General features: G+C 26.9%; 3 protein-coding genes across 3 annotated transcripts; 2 read left to right on the forward strand and 1 right to left on the reverse strand.

Moving 5' to 3' along the window:
- Window positions 1-435: 435 nt before the first annotated feature.
- On the forward strand, window positions 436-6,187 carry OCT59_002225 (uncharacterized protein; the record flags this gene model as incomplete). Its single annotated transcript, XM_025329871.2, has 14 exons — window positions 436-533; window positions 606-652; window positions 734-891; window positions 963-1,018; window positions 1,086-1,212; window positions 1,288-1,332; window positions 1,410-1,919; window positions 1,992-3,026; window positions 3,099-3,363; window positions 3,446-3,971; window positions 4,042-4,465; window positions 4,538-5,612; window positions 5,680-6,032; window positions 6,110-6,187. The coding sequence occupies 14 exons, from the start codon at window positions 436-438 to the stop codon at window positions 6,185-6,187; spliced, it is 4,797 nt and encodes a 1,598-aa protein (XP_025189871.2).
- Window positions 6,188-14,050: 7,863 nt separating this feature from the next.
- OCT59_002226 (uncharacterized protein) lies at window positions 14,051-14,519 on the reverse strand (the record flags this gene model as incomplete). Its single annotated transcript, XM_066144352.1, has 3 exons — window positions 14,051-14,305; window positions 14,363-14,402; window positions 14,485-14,519. The coding sequence occupies 3 exons, from the start codon at window positions 14,517-14,519 to the stop codon at window positions 14,051-14,053; spliced, it is 330 nt and encodes a 109-aa protein (XP_065995522.1).
- Window positions 14,520-15,998: 1,479 nt separating this feature from the next.
- On the forward strand, window positions 15,999-20,053 carry OCT59_002227 (uncharacterized protein; the record flags this gene model as incomplete). Its single annotated transcript, XM_025309739.2, has 8 exons — window positions 15,999-16,174; window positions 16,244-16,399; window positions 16,489-17,183; window positions 17,261-17,656; window positions 17,738-18,157; window positions 18,276-18,355; window positions 18,439-18,548; window positions 18,640-20,053. The coding sequence occupies 8 exons, from the start codon at window positions 15,999-16,001 to the stop codon at window positions 20,051-20,053; spliced, it is 3,447 nt and encodes a 1,148-aa protein (XP_025189868.2).
- Window positions 20,054-21,498: the final 1,445 nt, after the last annotated feature.

A 21,498-nucleotide genomic window follows, 5' to 3' on the forward strand; every position in this document is an offset into this window, starting at 1 on the left:
TTAATCCAACTTCCATTTTGTAATGTAGATCTTGGTTTATTTATGATTGATTTACTGTATAAAGTTAAGTAAATACTTCATAGTGTTACAAAGTAATGACTTTTTACGCCCAATATTGTGGCGCAATTATCTAAGCATAACAAATGACCTTTAAACTTGATTTTTAACCGGATAATAATTTACACGTGTTACAAATCCTAAAGTTGCTTTTTTGACATTGCTATAAATGCCCAAATATTAGAAATTATAATAAATAAGGAAATTTGCTTGGACTTAAAATTAAAAGTGGGGGTGATGCAAGTATGATCACAATGGTGCACATGAAGTCGGACAATTGACAAATTTGTTATATTTGATTCATTTATTTTTGAAAAAGCTCCTTTTATCTTCTTTTTGCAATTTTTGGTTTTTTTTCCACATTAGACTATAATATCAATGTCCGTGAACGACTTTAGAAATCAAATCCTATCAGGTTCCGAAGAACAAATAGTCGAAGTCAATCAAAGAGATTTGATTGATAAAATTTTGGCTAGGTAAGCACCCTTAGTTAAAATTGGATTTTCTTTTCGCTATTTTTAATGTTTTTTTTTCGCCATTTAACTTAGGTATTCTTCCAAACATGTAATATATCGGGAGTTATTGCAAAATTCTGGTAATAATTTTATTTATTATTGATTAATTATTGATTTATAATATGATATATGATTATAATAATTATCGTTATTAAATAAAGATGATGCGGAATCAAAAAGTATCCAAATTAAGTTTGAAACTGAACCGAATACGGATAAAGTTACTCGAATTCTGTTCAAAAATGATGGATTCCATTTTAGACCCGAGGATTGGGAAAGGTTAAAAAAAATTGCCGAAGGAAATCCAGATGAGAAAAAAGTAAAATTGTCGAAAATTCTCGTTAAATTAAGTTAGTTAACAAATCTAACTCTACTTTATGATGTATACAGATAGGGGCTTTTGGCGTAGGCTTCTACTCTTTGTTTCAAGTTTGTGAAAACCCATTGTAAGTAATTTTAGTAGTATCGTTACGTGAACTATTAATTAATATTAATTTACGCTTAATTTAATAGTGTTTCATCCGGTGGACAAGGAATGGCTTTCTACTGGCGTGGAAACAAATTATATACAAAGCGGGGAGAACAGGAATCGACTGATAATTGGACAACGTTTTTATTTGACATGAGAGAACCTATGAAGGTGAATATTTATGCACGTATGTTATATTTAGTGCTTGAATCATTCACTATGTTAACCTTTTTTTCATTTAATTAGTTGGAGGACGTTGAAGAATTCGCACAGTTCTTGGTCAATTCGCTGGTATGCTTAAAATAATTTAAATAATATCTTATAATCACTAGCAATAATTTATTAATTTCTTTTTCCATTTTAATAAGGGATTTACGGAAAATCTTCAGGAAATATCTGTGTACTTTAATGACGAATTAGTAATACAACTATCAAAAGAAATACAAGAGCCGGAAATTATGGAGATCACTCCTGAGTTTAATAGGCTTTCTCCACAAGGATTGTTCTACCTTACTTCGGTAGATGTTAGAGACGTTAAACTAAGCTTTAAGAAATTACTTGTTCCGGAAGATATTTGTACAGGAAAATTTTATCCGAAGTACCCAACACCTATATCTCTTAAAATTGCAAGTGGAAATTTGGATGTTAGAGCCGAAGATGAGTTTTCTACGAAGATGAAACGGATTACAAAAAAAGAACTACCACGTGAAACAACCATTCAAATGATTTATACTGGATTTGAAGAGCATGGAAATTATGTTTCTCCGATCTTCAAGGACTTGCTTCCATATCCGGAACAAGGAAGGATATATATTGGTTTCCCTACTCATCAAACTACAGGATGTTGTTCTCACTTATCAGCTCGTGTAATTCCTACTGTACGTATATTTATCTTGATTATAAAAAAGAAAAAAATTACTTTCATTAATACTAGTATTTACATTATTTAGGTGGAGCGAGAATCGATAGATTTAGTGGATATGACTTTAGCTAAATATAATAGCGAGATTCTATGTTTAGCAGGAACATTGTGTAGAATCTTGTATGAAGATGAAATGAATAAAATAAATAGGAGTATTGATACTCAAGGTTTTGAATGGTTTGAAGAACGGGCAGCACGTGCTTTAACACACTTTACCTTTAGTACAACTACACCAAATGAGCAAGTTGGGAAAATAACAGAGTCCCGATTTTTCAATTGTTCAGAAGAAAAATTGCCAATTCTTTCAACAACCGGCATCCTTCCGATATCTGATGTTCGTATTCCTAACCCAGAAATGGCAGAGTTCATAAGGACCGTTCCACTTGTTCCAATGTTTATATTTGAACAATGTAAAGCATTTTTTAAGAAAGCAAGTTCGATGAATCTTATAAGAGAATTGAATTTTCACGATGTTTTAACTGAATTGGGGAGTCGAGAATTTTCCGAAAACGAAATGATTGAACTTTTGAAATGGATGATTTCCTATTTGTCAAAAGGGAATACTGTTGATACATCAGAATTTGAACGGTTTATGGAACTTGCACATATTGGTAATAATTTTCTACCTTTGAAAACAATCCGTTGTTTTTTGAATCCAGGAATAATTCCGCCCAATGTAGATGTTCCAGATTATGTATTGCCACATGCTATTTATAGAAATTTAAATCGCCAAGATCTTATAAAATGGTTTAGATGGTCAGAGTTATCTTTAGTTAATTGGACAAGGTTTATTGTCAACAAACCTGATTTGGAAACGGACCCTACATTTGCTGAAAAGATTCATGAAATTTTAGCAAGGAATTTTAATAAAATTTCGAAAAATGACAAGAGAGTACTTCGCCAGTTATTTGAGCGAAAGAGATGCATTCCAACTAAATTGGGAATGAAAATTCCCAGTGAGGCTTACTTTGAAAATGTGAATCTATTTCCTGACTTACCAAAGATCGATTTTCAAAGACCTTTAAGTGTTAAGAATTTAATGGAGTTTCTTGGTGTTCGTAAGGTAACCAGAAATTTCTTTGAAATTTTAATTTATTTTTTAATAATTAAACTAAATTTCTAAACTTATTTATAGGTTGTTGAAATAAACCTCATTATTGATCGTCTTACTAATCATGAAGATTGCGATTATATGCAACTTATAAAATATCTTACTTTAAAGTCAAATGATCTCAAACAAAATGACAAAAATATGTTAATGAACGGAAGAATCTGGCCAGGTTCGCAACAAACTCAACGTTTCGTTATTAGTGATCTACATATACCTTTAGACCTTCATCGCGATCTTGGTTTACCGGTAATTGATTGGAAAGTAAGATGGACTCGTAACACACCAGAAGGTACACATATTACTATTATTTGATTTATTATGTACATTTTTTTTAATTACAAATAACAAATAAATTAATAAACTTTTTTTAGAGAAATTTTTAATTGACTTGGGTATACAACAATTTCCTACACTTACAAAAATTCTGGAACTGGCAGCATCTCCATCTGATTCTGAAATTCGCTACAAAGCTCTCAGATATTTTATTAATCATTTTGATAGAACATATTCTAGAATTTATCATCCAGCTGAAGTAAACGTTGAATTTTTGCCTTGTCTACATGATAATTATGCAAAACCCTTAGAGTGCTTTATTAATCCTGAATGCACGGTAATGGGTTTCAAAGTTATTAATGGAGAGTTGCAGTATCAAGTGGGAAAATTAGGTGTCCGCCAACATCCTTATCGTGAAGAGCTTTTAAACGAGTTATTGCAGAATCCTCCACGAGATGTGGTTAATGCGGAAAAAATTTTTGAATATTTGGCGACACGACAAACAGATTTTAATCGTTCTGATTTGAATAGACTTGCTAATTTTGATTTTATTCCAATTCGAAATCAATCTGATGGAATTTTCCTTACCAGACCATGTAAATGTTTTTTTAAAGTTCAAGACGAGTACGTATTTATTTTCTCTTTGTAAGTTCTCTCTTTAATTTAAAAAAAATTAAAAAAATCTTCTTTTTAGATTGAAAGTTTTCTTTTTACAAATTGATTTTGGAGATAAGGCCAACAGATTTCTGCAAAGTTGTGGTGTCAAGGATGAACCATCTTCAATAGAGTATGCTGAATTATTGATAAATTCATCGCGTAGATTGTGGCAATTAATTGGTGTAGAAAAATATTTAAATATTTTGAGGAAAATCGCTAATGACTTTAATAGTTTTGGAAATATGACTAGTAAATTAGGTTTGGTTTCAGGAATGAGAAAAGAACCAATTTTAGTTGCTATAACGAAAGAAAATAGAGAAATCAATTCTGAAATGAAAGAAACCAATAATTCTCGCTTAGGTACGGCCAAAAAAATTTATATAAATGATGATAAAATATATCAAGGAATCTTTAATCCATTGACAGCTCCAGAAGAGGATAACTTAGAAACTTTATATAAGGTATATAACTAATTCTTTTTATTATATTTATACGAACAACATGCACTAATTTTATAGAATTTTTTTATTTAGAAATTAGGATGTAAATCACTACGTGATTCTGTAAAAGAAGCTTCAATTCCAAAAGGCAGTATCCGAGTAACCGATAAATCTCAACAATTTCAAGAAATAATTATAGAAAGAGCAAGTTTATTTTATTTTAAAAATCCTAAAGATGATATTAAAAGTGATGATGAGTGGCTTAAAAAATTAAAAGTTAGAGAGATTGATTATATAGAAACAAGCTATACATTAGGAAATAACAAAAAGACTAGGAATAATAATACTAGCGTTCTTCGAGATGATAATAAAATGGATTCTTGGACTCTTTATATAACGTGTAATTCGACTTCGCTTGATATTTCAAAACACATAGTTAGGAGTATTTACAAATCACATGAGTGGAAGAATATCTTTGCTGTTAACACACTTTTAACTGCGTCTTTACAAGATTTAAAGGAAATGGGATATCCAGTCGAACGTATATTACAACAACACAATCCAATAGCTGCTAAAGTAAATACGAAACAAGAAAACGGAAAACCTATTTCTAATGTTGTTAAACCTTCAGTAGATAATATTTCTATACCCTTTCAATCTCAATTATATCCAGGGCAAGGAATATACCAAAGTGCTAGTACATCAAACCCTAACAGTTATACGAATAAGAAACCAATTAATATTACAAATAAAGATCCCGTCACTATAACAAATAGAGAATCGGTTGATATAACGAATAGGGGATCAGTTACAATAACGAATAAGGGACCAGTTACTATAACTAATAGGGAATCAGTTACTGTAGCTAATATTGAACTAGTTAATATAACAAATGAGCGTTCAATTAATATAACAAACGAAAAATCTGTCGACATAAAAAATAGAGAACCAGTTCCTATAACTTCTGAAACTACTCGCACTCTGCAAAAGTTTTTACAAGATACAATAAAAACTTTTTATTCTGATCCAAAAGGTATTACTAGTAATCAAGCCAACACAAAGAACATCATAAAAGCTTGTAATTTCGACAGGGGTAGTATTATTAATCATCAAGATAGTATCAAAATTGTCCATGAAAACCAAATGAATTATTGTAACATTGTAACGAGTATGTAATATTATACTATTTTATTATTTTTACCAATTCTATTTTAATTTTTTTTTTTATTTTTCAGATTTACATTGTGTTAATACCTTCGAAGGAGTCGAACTTCATATTCCTGAAGACTCAGTTCAATTACCTCAGGCGTTCAATGCTTCATTAAACCAATTTATTGGTATACTGATAAATCTTGCAGCTGTTTTTGAACTCACTCCAAAAGATATTCACGTATTTTATGATGAGACTTCAAATTCAATTGCATTCAATCGTAATAATGAATTATTTTTCAATTTAAAGTTTTATTGTGAATTACATGATGAAGAATGTAAAAATAAACCTACAATTAATGCTATGACTTATTGGTTCATGATGATTTGTCATGAATTATCACATAATTTTATTCAACATCATAATTCTGAACATGAAGTAAGTATAATAATAATACTTTTAATAATATAATTCATACATATATCTAATTTTATTTTATTTTATTTTTTCGATAGTACTACTTTTTATTATTTGCGGAAATTTATATGCCAAGTTTCTTAGAAACATTGAGAAGATGCGAAATTTTTTATTAAAAATGGTAATATGAAAGGTAAAATAGCGAAATAACAATGTAGAACGGAGATTTATTATACTGTGAGTTCGTACAGTATATTTGTTAGTTTTTTTTTTGTTATTATTTTTTTTTGTTATTTATATCATAATTATATATATTTGTTCTTCGAATTTAAATCTAATAAATATTAAATATTGAATTATTTTCCTACCAATTGATCAAAATTTCCATTCCTTAGTTAATATTAGGTTTAATAAATAAAAGAACTCACTATAAAATTATGTTAATGTTCTGTTTGTTAATATGAGAAATGAGAAAACAAGAAGGGGATGAAGTCTCTCGCCATGTATCCCTAGTTAATAAATATGCACTTAAGATATTTTTTCTGTTACTATCACATGACTTATCCGAGCCGTGAATTGAATTCCTTTTTTAATTACAAAATTCATGAGTTGACGGTCCTAACTAAGATACTGTATGTGTGTAAATGTATAATTTTTTCTTAATAAATTATTGTATTAAGAAAATAGTAAACAGATATAACATTTATTTATTATGAAAATACAATATCAGTTGCATCTACAGGAATTTATTCCTCTCTTTTTACCAGCTTTTGTTTCTTTGGTTCCTTGGGGTTAGAGCTTGGATACAAGTTAGAACAACTAAAGTCAACTTGAGTAAAATGAGTTAAAAATCCTCAAGTTAATGCCATAGTGCAATGTGCAGACCAAAATTGTTCATAATTTTGATACCCATTCCCTGTTGTAATAACAAACTTCGCACTAAACTTCCCTCTAACGGTAATGAAGGCTGACATACTGGCCAGCATTACCGATCACAAGAACAAAGCCATAGACTGTAAACCAATTTTCATAATTCTTTCACTATCCTTCTTGCTGTACTCAATCATGGCTATGGGATAGCATTCCACTTATTTCTATTCTGTGAACTCTACTTGTATGGGGTAAAAATATATTTTTTTTTCCCAATCCGAACTTGGGGGAGAAATATTTTTTTTTTCATCCCAATTCTGAACTTGGAGGAAATTATTTTTTTATCCCCATCCACAAATAAAGAAAATTCTTCCCAATTCAGATGATACGAATAGGGCATGAAAAAAATAATTTCTCCTAATTCGATGCTCATCATACATGCTACTTCTCGTGCCATGTTAGACATCTCCCCTATGCTATCCATGCTACATGTTGCTCACGTTTATCTCCGCGTTGTGGGTCTTCGATCACGTGGCAGATTTAATATTTTTGATTGGCCAGATTGGCTACATGATCTTGTCATGTTTATTTGTTTATCGAATCTCATCTCATTTTCAGTATAGGTTCAAGGTTCGTTTCCTTGGTTCTTTCGGTCTCAAGGTATTTTCTTTTTTTCTTTTGTTTTTATTTCTAACTTACATTCTTACACTTTGTTTCTTACTAACTCTATTTCATTATTTTTAGGTCCTTTAGTTCTTCCGGTTCTGCAATTAAGGTTCAGTTGTTTTTCACTTTACGTTTCGTTTCGTATCTTTTATTTTTTTTGAATTGCGGTACTTTGCGGAATTTATTTTGTTTCTGTTACATATTTCGTTTTCACTAATTTTATTTCATTTTTTTAGATCTTATAATTCTTCTGGTTCTACAATTAATAAAGGTATGTTTCTTATTTTTATTTATTTTTATTTATTTTGTTTCTATCTTATATTTCGTTTCTTACTAGCTTCATTTTTTTTTATTTTATGGTTTTATTTTTCATCATTATCTTTTGCTACCCAACTCCTATCATGATCTTTTTTATTTTTTGTCTCTCATCATTTTCACCTCCTATTACTTCTCATTATTCTATCCTTTTCGTCTCCCATTATTCTCTATTACATTTTTTCATTTTCCATTATTTCTTTTTCTCTCTTTTTTACTCCCGTCACTTCTTTTCGTCTCCCATCACTCCTTTTCATCTCCCATAGAAAAGGATTAAAGAAGCAATCTATTCAAATCGCTCCTTTTTTGATCATTGTAATTTACTTATCTTTTCTTTTATTTGTATCACTTCATTAAAAATAAATACAGTGATTTTTTCTTTAAAATCGTAAATGTGTGATTTAATTTTAATATTTGCAAATAAAATTTCATTAGATAAGATTATTTTGAATAAATATGCTTTCAAAAAAAATTTTTTTAAAATATCTTTTGCGATAAAATTTTAAGTTTAGCCGATCAAAAATTAGCTAAGTTAAAAAAATCAGCCGTCAGCCGATTAATAAATTTACTTGTACATCATGTGACATTTGAAAAAAAACCTAGCAATTCCCATAAAATTTTACTATTTATCAAAGTTTACTGTTATATTTAACATTTACTTGTTTTAGTCATTAAGCTAACTTTGTTCACGTGTCCATGATTGGAAATAAAAAAATTTTGACCAAAACTTTGGATTTTGCCCTTTTCTACTGACCACCTTTCATTTATCCGCTTAAGAAAAATATTTTTAAATAGCTTCATTTCTTACTTTATTTATTAATATAGGAATAATTTTTGTAATTATTTTTCATAGATAATGGAAACTAAATAACACAGTCAATTATTTTAAAGGCAACTTTCTGATTTTATTTAAGATAATTTAAGTATCTTTGAGCAATAAATACTTTTGACATTAAAATTTTGAATTTTGAGAAAATATTTATGTCATTAAATACCAATTTTTTTTACAATAATTCATGTTATTAGGGTTATTAGGAAAAAGGATGTTATAATAGATTGAAATTTTAATTTATTGTTTTGTCATAACATTAATTATCTTTATTTTACAAGCAGTTGAAATTTTTATAATCTTAACCTACTTTAATGATGATTATATCATAACTGAATTCATTCGTTAATACGAATTTTCTTCACATAATAATAATGGAAATTACTTCTTTTTATAATTTTTTGTACAGATTTATAGTAATTAAAACTAATTGGACAATACATTTTTTAAAAATTTTTTAACCTAAATAATTTAACGTGATTGATTCTAATTATAATTTTTAATACATATTGTTACTGATAATGTATTTTTCAAATTCAATGAAGTACCTATATAGTATAATGAAATTTTGGCGTTTGATGATCGACACAGCTTTTTTTTTGTGAAACAAGTATTTTGGTTTGGAATTTGATTGAAAAGGAAATTTATAATCAGTAGTGATTTCTGTGATCATCAGCTGACTTCTTGAACGCTTTATTGTTTTTGCCTAAATTAAAAATAATTTTGTAAATCGCTGCTGTGCAACTGTTATACGTTTAAATACGCCCTTTTTTTTTAAAAAAAAAAAAAAATTTTTTTTTACTCCGTTTAGATATAAAATTGAGGTAATATTTATTAATCCAATATGGAAGAATTTATACTCAATGATGATGTACTTGAGCAAATAAAAGATTTTGACTATAAGAACCTAACTGAAGAACAAAGTTTTTAATTGATAAGTTAATATCAAATGAAGAATTAAAAATACGTTATAAAGAAAATGGTTTATGCAAAGAATGTAAGCAACCTAGAGCTTCTGATCGTTGGTGTCAATGTAAATTCCAACAAAATTTTAAAAATTGGACTAGTGGAAATCATGAAGTTGACAAGTTTATTCAAAAAGTACAACTTAAAGCTAAAGATTATCATGACGTTTTAGAATGGATTGAATATGATAGATTTGAAAATGTTGAACACTTGGCAAAAGGAGGATTTGGAACTATTTATAAAGCAATTTGGAAAGATGGACGTATAGATAAATGGGATTTTGAGAATAATAAATTGATAAGAAGTAAATATTGGTTTAGGGAATATGAGAAGTTTCCAGTTGTTTTAAAATGTTTACATAATTCTCAAGATATTACATCCGATTTTTTAAGAGAAGTAAGTTACTTATTTGTATATAGTAATTTCAAGATATTGTCCTGCTATTATAAATGTTAAACTGTCTATTAATTATTATTATTATGGATTTTTTTTTAGATTGAAACCCATAATATGATTTCACACTCAATTTTTATAACACAATGTTTTGGCATTACTAAAGATCCAGAATCTAGAAATTTTATAATAGTAATGGCATATGTAATAAATGGTAGTTTAAGACAACATTTAAATAATAGTTTTAATTCAATAAAATGTGATGAAAAGTTGAATATTTTAGAAGATCTTTAAAAAAACCTCAATTATATTCATGAAAAAGGGTTAATTCATCGTGATTTTCATTGTGGTAATATATTAAAAGAAGACAATTATGCTTTAATTACTGATTTAGGATTATGTCGACCAGCAAATGTAAAACCATCCCAAAATGAATGTAAAGAACTATATGGGGTATTACCCTATGTAGCACCAGAAGTTTTAAGAGGAAAAGAATTTACTCAAGAAAGTGATATATATGGATTTGGAATTATTGCATATGAAGTCTGTACAGGGCTTCCTCCTTATCATGATATTGCTCATGATAAATTCTTAACTATTAGCATTTGTCAAGGACTTAGGCCAAAATCAAATTATAAAATTCCTCAATTAATTCTAAACATAATTAAACAATGTTGGGATGCTGATCCTTTAAAACGACCTAAAGCTATTGAATTGTATAATTTATTCAACAATTTATGGAATGAATCATGTGATAATGAATCTGAATTCAAAAAGCAAATTGAAGAAGCAGATAAAATTAATGAGAAGTTAATATCATCATCATTATCATATACTGGTCCTACTCTTTCATATACTACAAATCCTCAAGCAATTTACACGAGTAGACTTTTAGATTTTAAAAATCTTCCAGAACCAAAAAATGATATTGATAACAAGGATGAATAATTCATTTGGAGAATATTCAGGTAAATAATTTCCTAATTTAACTTTACAAAAGTATTCTTTAAATATTTTATTGATGTATATAATTATTTTTTTTATATATTATAGAATCAATAGAAGCAATAGATTTTACTAAACTAGACCTAGGTACTTATATACATTAACTTTTTACATGATTAATTTTATTAATAATATTATTTAATAATTTATTTTTCACTTATAGATAAAAGTAACTGAATTAAAGAAAGGAAAGTGATCTTGGGTGTAAATTTCTTTATTATTTACTATTTATTTTTTTTAACATTACTACAATATGATATTTTATTGGAATATATTTTTTATGATTAAATAAAGTATTTATAAAATTATATGAAAAATAAATATAATAAATTGTATGTAGTTTGTTATAAAAATGTAACAAAGTAAACTTACATTAATATATTATATTATGTTAATTTTATTATAAAGTTACTCAACCCAAAAAGTAGGTTAAAAACCTATCATGACCTGGTCCAAATTTTTAGTTCAGGTTGGATCGGGTACCTGATCTGAGCTGATCCACTAATTAGATATTTGACGGTTGAGACATAGTGATTAGTAAATTAATTAGGTAAAACTAAAAACAATAGAGGGAACGGTAAACAATTGTGAAGAACAAATATGTTAAATAAATTTAAAACAAATATAGAAAATTCGTTTAACGTGTTCGAGTTGGAACTAGTAACAATTGTAGCGGTGGTAATTATACTTCCTGCTGATGATAATAAAGTTGATTTATATGTTGATAATATGAGTGTTTTGCAATATTGGAAAAACTTTGATAGATAATTAGAATTTTACTGCCGTATGCAGTAGGACTTTGTCCCTATAGTTAATTTCATTTGTATTGTTTAAACAAATAAACTAAATAAACATATAAATTGAAGTCTTTTTTTTAATTTTTTAATGAAATAAATTCTCAGGTCTGTACTAGTTTCCATTAACAATTAATAATAAAGTAAATTATATGATTTAATTTTAAAATAATGGGTTTTTTTTAACAATAAATTAAATTTACGTTTTGTTAGATCATTTCTGATCATTGAATAATTTTATAGGTAATTCGTATTATTGATTATTGTATAGCCATTAAATTATCCAGCCAATTGATTTAAATTTTTTTTTATTTTATCTTGCGTAAAATAGCCATGCATATACGAGATACATATAAAATCAAAATAATTTTATGACTATTTTGAATATTAAAACAATTAAAAATTTTTTATTTTATTTAAAAAAAAAACATCCAAAAGAAAAGGAATAGAACTCTTTTACTAAGTACAATTAAAATTCATTTTTTTAGGTTTAAGCCAGATTGAAGATTAAAATCGGGCTGCGAATGTTTAGAATAGTTATTTAAATAATTTTTTGATTTGTGTAACATGAAACCGTGACATAGCGTCTGATCAATGAGGATTATTTTCGTAATTATGAATAGTTATAAATTTACGTTATCCTAGAATGAAAAATATATAGAACAAATATAAGTAAGTTATATAATTAAACCTGGAAATTTTTGCTATTAGCTAGAAAAATTTTTTTGTGCTGGTAATTATACTTCGATCATGAAACCATTTGTATGTATTTATTTCTTTATTAGCAAAAAATTAAAAAGCTTATTTTATTTACTTTGATATTATTATTTATTATAACAAACTATTAAGGTACTACATAATACATTGTGTTATGGTTCAAATCTCTCCAAGTTCTAGGTTGGTTTGGCAATTTTTTGTGCTCTAATGTCATCATTAATCTTTTCCAATGATTTAATTTGGTAATTCCTCTAATAATACATCTTTTACAAACCTTATTTTACTGTTGATATGACATGTTAACAATTTTTTTAGAAAAAATATTTCGTTAAAAAAAAAGGTGTGAATAATCATATGCACAATCAGTTTTTTTATGGGTGATCTAATGATCTATTCTATATTTATTTATGGTTAGAATAATTTCTATGAAGATTTTCATGGCTAAATCAGTGAAAAGGTTTAGTTTATCATGTTCCTTCCTTTGGAATTCTGTAGCAGAAGAAATTTTTTATTTTTCAAATTTAATTTTTTTTTTCAGTTTTTTTTTTCAAACCTGATTTTTTTATTTGTATTATTAAATATTTTTATTTTTATTTTTATTTTTTTGGTTCCTTTTAACTATTTTTGTTAATTTTTTTTTTTTTTTTTTTTTTGGTCAATTTATAAATTTACTAAATAAATAACTGATCTTTCTTTCTCTTTCATATAACACTTGCTAGAACTACGTAATGTTGTCAATTTTTCAAAGATAACACTTAAATTTCATAAGAATCTTTTTTATGATAAAGTTAAAAATATATACTGTAATTATATAATATTGGTTATTTATTAGATCACTCCTCTTCTGTAATTAATAATAATTAATAGTAGGTAGTATTTATCGCGAATTTTAAATTTACGATTTTTTTTAGAAAGCTTGTTATTAAACAAGTATGAATACAAATAAAATTAGAATTAAAATTTCAAAGTAATATACTGTACATTGTAATAAAAATAAACCCTCATGTAGCATGTTCAAAATCAAATATTCTTCTATATAATCTATTTATTTACAGGAATGAATTCCAAAATCAAGCAAATAAATAAAATAAATAACAAAACAAAACACATAGGGCGTTCTCAAGCACCTCAATTGATAGACTGATGAATGATCTGATTGGTCAAAAAAGTTTCAAAGAGTTTCTTATTTTGATGATCAACAAGCGAGCTAAAAACCACCTTTTTTCCTCAATGATCTTCAGTTGATAGATGATGCTCAATCATTACAATAATTTACTTTATTTTTTTATGACAAAAATGAGTTCTCAGCAAGCTCTTTCAAAATATAAAAAAATTATTATTTTATTCTTAATGCAAGAAAATTTTAAAAGAAATAATAGAGACTTTGACACAAATATGAATTATCTTTTAACTTTTACTCAAATTATAGAAAGTACTCTCTATATTTTTGAAAAACTGTGTCCCACTTTTGTTGAATAGAAGCCTTAGAACGTTCTTTTAAAACGGGACTTGCAACATAGAAACAATATTATCCCAAATTCGGCCTTTTTCCCTTGGATCTTTAACTTTTGCAAAGCTTGTTGATGTTCTCCAACCTCTTTAATAAGTATCCGAATTTCTGCTGATGTCCATCGATTTGATGGCTTGCTAGCACGAATTGGTGTAGGTGGAATTGAAGTTGAAGTTGCATAATCAGGAGAAATAGCGACAGGATTATTACAATCAATGGAAGAAGATGACTATAAAAAAGAAATCAATAAAGACCTAAATTACATTTAAAAAGAATATGTATTTACTTTTTCTTGTCGTATAGCTTCATTTAGAGCCAATATTTGACTTTGCTGTTGCAAAAAAGTTGCAAGTTCGTAAAATCATTTAAAGTGGTTGCATTAAAAATTGGGTTTGAAACTTCAGCAACTGGTTGAGGTTTTTATTGAATTTTTTATTAGGCATGTCGAAATTCGAAAACTATAAAATTGGTTATCATAAAAAAAAACTGTTGCTTAAAAAATTTATGTTAAACTATAAAAGAGGCATGCTCAAGCTAAATCGAGCTTATAATTCTATTGATCTCGTCATTGATTGTGATACTTGAGCACAATGACATCACTATCAGGTCTAATTGAGGGAGATGTTTGAGAACGCCCTAAGTTTGATTAAGTTTATTATTAAACATTTATATTAAGCTATCGAAATGTATCGGTCGTATATATATATATATATATTTGTTTATTTATATATTTATTTATTTATAGTAATAAATAAAAGTTATTACAGTTAAAAACAAATAACAATTAAAGAAACTTTGTTTTCCTTAATATGCAATAACCGCGTAATTGCTACTGTATTACATATTAAGAAATTACGATTCTGCAAGGATATTTATTGTCAATAATTTTCGGATAAATTATTTTGATTCATATAAAAAGAGAAGAAAAGAGGAAAGAGTACCACAGAAAAAAAAATTATTTACGCCATAAATATTTTTTTTTTAATAAAAAAAAAAATTACATTACAAAAAATTACGTTACAAAAAAATTACATCTATATAACTAAAAAAATTTTCATTGAAATTTTATGCATAAGAACGTGTAAACAAATATAAAATCTTTTTATTTTATGTAAATTAAGTAAATTTGATTGAATTTACTAAATTTGTTTTCATGAAAAAATTTCAAAAGATAGTCGGAGTACGGATTAGAAAAACTCCAATAGTCCAATTAATATTACAAAAAATCTTTATTTATATGTTTATTTTAATTTTACCCTTTATAGAAGAAATAATTGGAATACGCAATAAGAAGTCTATTCAAAGATTCCAAAAAAGTCAAAATTGGTCATCTTCGGAGATAAGCAAATTTACAATGGATTGTCAAAGAATTTTAATAATCGAATTCGCTCATTCATTCAAAGATTCCAAAATTGTTGTGACGTAACTGGTGACTTCAAAGATTATCTTCAATTTTTGATTGTAAAAAAAAAGTAAGTCCTATTACTCCTATGTATAATAAAATGTAACCATTATTTATCCCTGCTTAATAGTAATGTGCATATTATTTTTAATTTAAAAAAAATTATAACAAAATGAGAATAATAATTTAATTAAAAATTCTAAAAAAAATCTGACGTACTCCAAAAAAAAAAAATTCTTTACCCTTTTTCTTTTCCTTTTTTTTTTAAAAAAAAAGTAAAAAAATTTAATTACTCAATTTATTACAACTCTGAAAAAAATTTTAAAATGAAATTAAATCATATATCACTTTTTATATCCCTATCGATAATTTTATTAACATTATCATCAGTAAAATCATCAATCATCTTTGAAGAAAACCAACCTTTATCTGCAGAAATACCCAGAGTGTTCAATATAGATTGTTATGATGATAACACGATGGTCGTTAGAATAGTTCGTAAAGATCCTTCCAATTAAATATGCAACCTTTTAATTTTTGTATTCCTCCAAAATATTTAAAAGCAAATCCTCTTAGATTTTATCCCGTCAAAAAAAATTTTTTGTTAATAACTTACGCGGAAGCTGATGATATAACCAATCCTTTCACTTATAATGATTGGGGAATTGTTATCGACTTAGATGGAGTAATTCACAGGTAATAAATAAATTTTTCTTTAAATATACAATACAGTAAATAAAAATATAATACTTACTTCCTTTATAGTAAAATTAAGCTGGGACCATTGTACGTTAATAACACTACTAAAGAATGGAAGCCAGGTCAAGATTCCATCACGCTAAATGTTCATCGTGATAATGGATTTATCCGAACCGCTCCTATAACAAATTCTACTGGTTTTTCTTTACAGCAATTTAAAATGTAATTTATCCTATTAATAAATTTTTAATTTTTAATTATAAAATCATAGATTAAAATTAATTTAATATTCGTATATTCCCTTTTTTAAGCGATGAAAATGGAGGCATACAACAGATTGTAGAAACTGTTAACATATTTCCTACAGGTCACCCGCTCGAAACAGTTGCAACGATGGACGGAGGGTACGCGCTTATTTATCCTAATAATACGGGACTTACAGGTTCAAACCCCATTTCAACAACTCCTCTTACTCCACAGTTTGGAATTTACTTCTTGTTATTAGGATATGAAAAAGGAATCACACAAGGACCATTCGTACTTTATCAAACATTGACTCCAATAAATGTTCTTTTACTTGATTGTGATTTTACTTATGTAGGAGTTGGACAAACTTGTATAATAATTGCAAACTCTACACAATCTGATAAGACATTTATTAAAATTGATTTTCTTTCATCAGGAACTGTATATAATATTACTACTTTTCAAAATATAAATGTTACAGATTATAGTATTCAATCATTAAGATATGGAGGTTATTTATCTTATTATTTAGTACGAAATAGTGATAAAAAAAACTTTAATATTTATGGTTATATTTATGGTTATATTTTGGATTATTACGGTATCCTCTTTAATTGGGACCTTACATATCCCACGTTGGCAAATCCTGTAGCTGATGTTTTAGTTTTACCAAATAACACACTTGTAATTCCTCAACCAGAGGAAGGAAATAGTTGGTCTTTACTCACCACTGATTTGTATAAAATTGAGGGGGAACGAGGTAACGTAACACAGAAATTCTTTTTTTTTTCTTAATACCTTTTAAACTTATATATAAACTTTTTATATTTCTTTTAGATCATGGTTATAGTATTTTACATATCAATACCACAATTCCTAAAATTGGTGATGTCATAGACCCATCCGAAACTAAATTTCTTATAATTAAATATTATAATAAAATTGTTTTATCACCAAATCGTAATATTACAATTTTACAAGATGATGGTACTAGTCATGGTATTATACGTCAAATAACTTCTATGACTTCTACTGGTAACAATGGATATGACAAATTTGTGGAACTTATTGATGATGAATTTAGTTCTATTATTAACATTACAATAATTAATAGTACGTTTAATAAACCTGGTGGAAGATATTATGTTTTAATTGATGATGGTTTTGCAAGTAGTAAAGATTATCATGAACCTATGATTGGTATACAAAGTAGCGCTTGGAATTTTACAACTCGTAAGTATTTTATTTATAATGAATTCATATAAGTAAAACTTATAATTTCTTAAAATAATTTATCTTTTTTTTTTTTAATAGTCCAAGAAGATGATCATGCAAATAGTATAAAAGAGAAATATCGAAAAAAAGTAAATTCTACTAGAATTGAAGGAAAAGTTCGATTAACATTGGATGGTACCAATTATTTTAAAAGTATTAAACATGATAAAATTAAACGTAAAGAATTTTTTAATAATTTAACACAAGAATTAGTTAAAGCGATCCCTGTTAGTTCAGAACGAGTAACTTCAAATGGAAGACATGAAATTGATACTTCAGTTTCTCCTGAACAATATATTTTATCTATTAATATTGAAAAAGCTAAGAATGAAGATGAAAATTCAGTTAATTCAGTAGCTGATGATTTAGATACTTTAATAAAGAATAAATTTATAACTCTTATTGGATCTGGTGAATATTCAAATTATTTGGATCATGAATATGGATATGTAACCATACGTAAGAATATTTTCTGAGAATTTTATTTCAAAAAAAAAAAAAATATTTTTTAAAAACGTAATCGACTTTAAATTAATTTTTACCTTTAAAAAATACTTTAAATTTTTGTGAATAATAGCTAGGTGGATAGAGGATAATTGGAAAAACCTTATTATAACAGTTTTATTTAATATTGTATTATTCACATTTTCCTTTAAGGTAAATAAAAATATACATAATTATAATTATTATAAATTTCAATCAAAATAAATAAACAAAATACATTTTTTTTCTTTTATTAGAAAGGCAATTTTGCAATTTATGATTGTGGAAACGCTATCGAAGAATTCGCAACGACAATTCTTTTTACTAGTATAGATGCAGGATCTGTTGAAAATATTTTTACCACAAGGTAAAATCCAATTAAATAATTAAGTAAAAAAGTTTCCCCCAAAAAAATTATTTACACTATTTTACACTGATTTTTTTTTTACATCTCTTAGTATTTTCTTTGTGACATTTCCGTTTATTGTAAATTTGGGATTTGCATTTATAATTATAATTGATGAACTTACGAAAACCGACCTTAAAAAATCATTAACAAAAGTTAATGAGCTGTTAAATAATGAAACCGATCATAAAAAATCAGAAAAAGCTAGCAACCATCCAGAAATAGTCAGCGATCACGATCATACAGAAGATACGAACGATCATACAAAAGATATGGAAATAGAAGTAGCCGGCGATCCCGATCATACGAAAGATAAGAAAATAAAAGACGGTGGTTCCAATCCCAAAGAAGAATCAACATGTAACAAACTTATAAAAGTTGTGAAAGAATTAAAAAAGAGTATAGAAGAACTAGAAGATGTTATTAAACTCACGAAAGAATTGAAAGAAGTTAATGAGCTTATAGATCAATTAGTAAAATATATTGCAGAATCAGCAGAAGATGAAGTAAAAGATACCTCAGAAGATAAAGTAAAAAATAACACAGAAGTTGATGTAAAAAATATCATAGAAAAATTAAAAGTAATTAATGAACTTATAAAAGAAATAATGCAATTTGAGAATTTTGTACATGAATTAAAAGAACTTGAGAAACTCCCAAAAGAAATATTAACGTCGACATTGAGAAAAGTAGACGAATTTATAGAAGATCCTGAAAAGAGTAAAACGTTTAAAGAAGAATATACAAGAATACTTAAAGTTAAATTGAAAAAAGTTAACGAACTTAACGTAGACGAATTTACAAAAGATCCTAAAAAGGATAAAGCGCATATAAAACTTAAAGCTAAATTGAAAAAAGTTTATACAAATCTTAAAGCTGAATTGGATAAAGTTAAAGAGCTTAACGAACTTGCTGAAGAATTAAAAAAAATTAACGGCCTTATGAAAGAATTGAAAGAAGTTAAAGAACTTTCAGAAGAATTAGAAAAAGTCAAAATGTTTATAGATAAATATGAAGATAAAGTTGAAGATGATGTAGAAGAAGGTAGTGATATAAATGAAATGAAAAATAACGAAAATAGCGAAGCAATTAATTCGAATAAAGAGAGTTGGTATAGTAAGATTATAAATAAGATAAAAAAATTTATGGCTGAAAGGGAAAAAGAGGAAAATGATCGTCAGTCAACACAAAAAAAAGGATATAAAAAGTTTTCAAAATGGTTAAAAGATTATAGAGATAATCAAATAACGACAGTATTATTTATTACATTAGCAGGAGTTGACATTACACATTTAGAATTTCTTGGTTCAAAGATACAAATTCGAATTCCTAGTAACTTCAATTTTCTTGAATTAAAGCGATCTCGAAGTTTTAATATTTATTTAATGCTAAATTATCTCGTGCAGCGGAACGTAAAATTATATGGGGAAAATTCTTTAACGCTCTTATCGGGGATATTTCTTTGATCTTTCTACAAGTATGTAATTATTTTTTTGTATTGATTTTTATCTTTTTATAAAATCAAACATTAAAGACTTATTTGTTTTTTAATAATAGTTTTTTTATGTGACTCGGGTTGTGTCACTTGGTTACACACCTGTATTTTAAAAGCTAGTATTGATCTCTTTCGCAAAGGATTTACTATAATTAAATATGTACGCAATAAGAAGGTTACATCAAACACATTATAATATGCGCCAATTTTTTAACAAATATTTATTTAGCAAAAATTTTGATTTATTATTACTATTAATATTCCATCAATTTGAAATGATACTAAGTTAATAAATAAAATTGTACGGCGGCTTCTAAATACTTATTATTTTTAAAATGATTTTAATTGTTTGCAATTATCTATATAAATACGTACGTGAAACGTGAAACAAAATCTTGTCATATAAATTCTCAATCCTTATTGTTATTCTTTGTAATAATTGGACGTACATTTATTCTTATTCTTGAATCAATTCACAAACAAAAGAAATGTTCCCAGTATCGTATACGCGACTTTAAAATATATGCTTTATTTATGTGACACCGGCCGAGTGAAAATATTTTGATGATAAACGAAAGCATAAAGAAAATAATCATAAAAGAAAAAGAAATGTCTCAGCCGCCAACCGGCGATCTGCGATATTTCATTAACGAGACTAAAGAATAACGCTAAAGACAAACAATTCTAAACTAAAACTCTGATCTTTCACTCCCTTCGTTCTTTAGCTTTTTGTATATCATTGTTATTTTGTATATCTTAGATATAAATCATGTTTCGTTACATGATATACAAAAATATAAGTTATTCTTAGTTATTCTTAGTTTAAGTTATAGTATTCTTGCACTGCGGATTGTCGATCATATCGATTACATAATCTATAATTTATTAAGATGTACCGATAATTTTGGTTACACTAGTGTTAATTCCGGCCGGCACTATAAGTTTGGCCTGAGTTAAAAAATTGTAACTTTAAAATTTGAGCATCTTTCTTATGTCCGGAATTGGATTTTTTTCAATAATCATATTCACATTATACATAATATATTCAAGAAATTTTGGAAATTTTGGACTTGGAATTAAGTATAGTGCGATCCAGAGTTAGATTTTGGCCTGCATTATAATCTACTAATTACATATATGTACCGATATTTCAATGTACCGATACTTTTTCCCCAAACCGGAAGCATCGGTATATCGAAGTTTGACTGTAGTTATTTTTTTTTTTTTGATCCAAATGAGGAAAACAATGTCAAATTATCTACATGTGTACACAAATTATTTTAATTATACGCCAGAAATCAATCAATTGTGATCGATCGATCATACTTCAATGAAATTAATGAGTTTCGTATAACAATATAGTGATCGACATTCGACAACTTGATAAAGAATCACAAACTTTATCGATTAATTCAA

This window comes from Rhizophagus irregularis, chromosome 10 (assembly GCF_026210795.1).
Source record: "Rhizophagus irregularis chromosome 10, complete sequence".
NCBI classification, from domain to species: Eukaryota; Fungi; Glomeromycota; class Glomeromycetes; order Glomerales; family Glomeraceae; genus Rhizophagus; species Rhizophagus irregularis.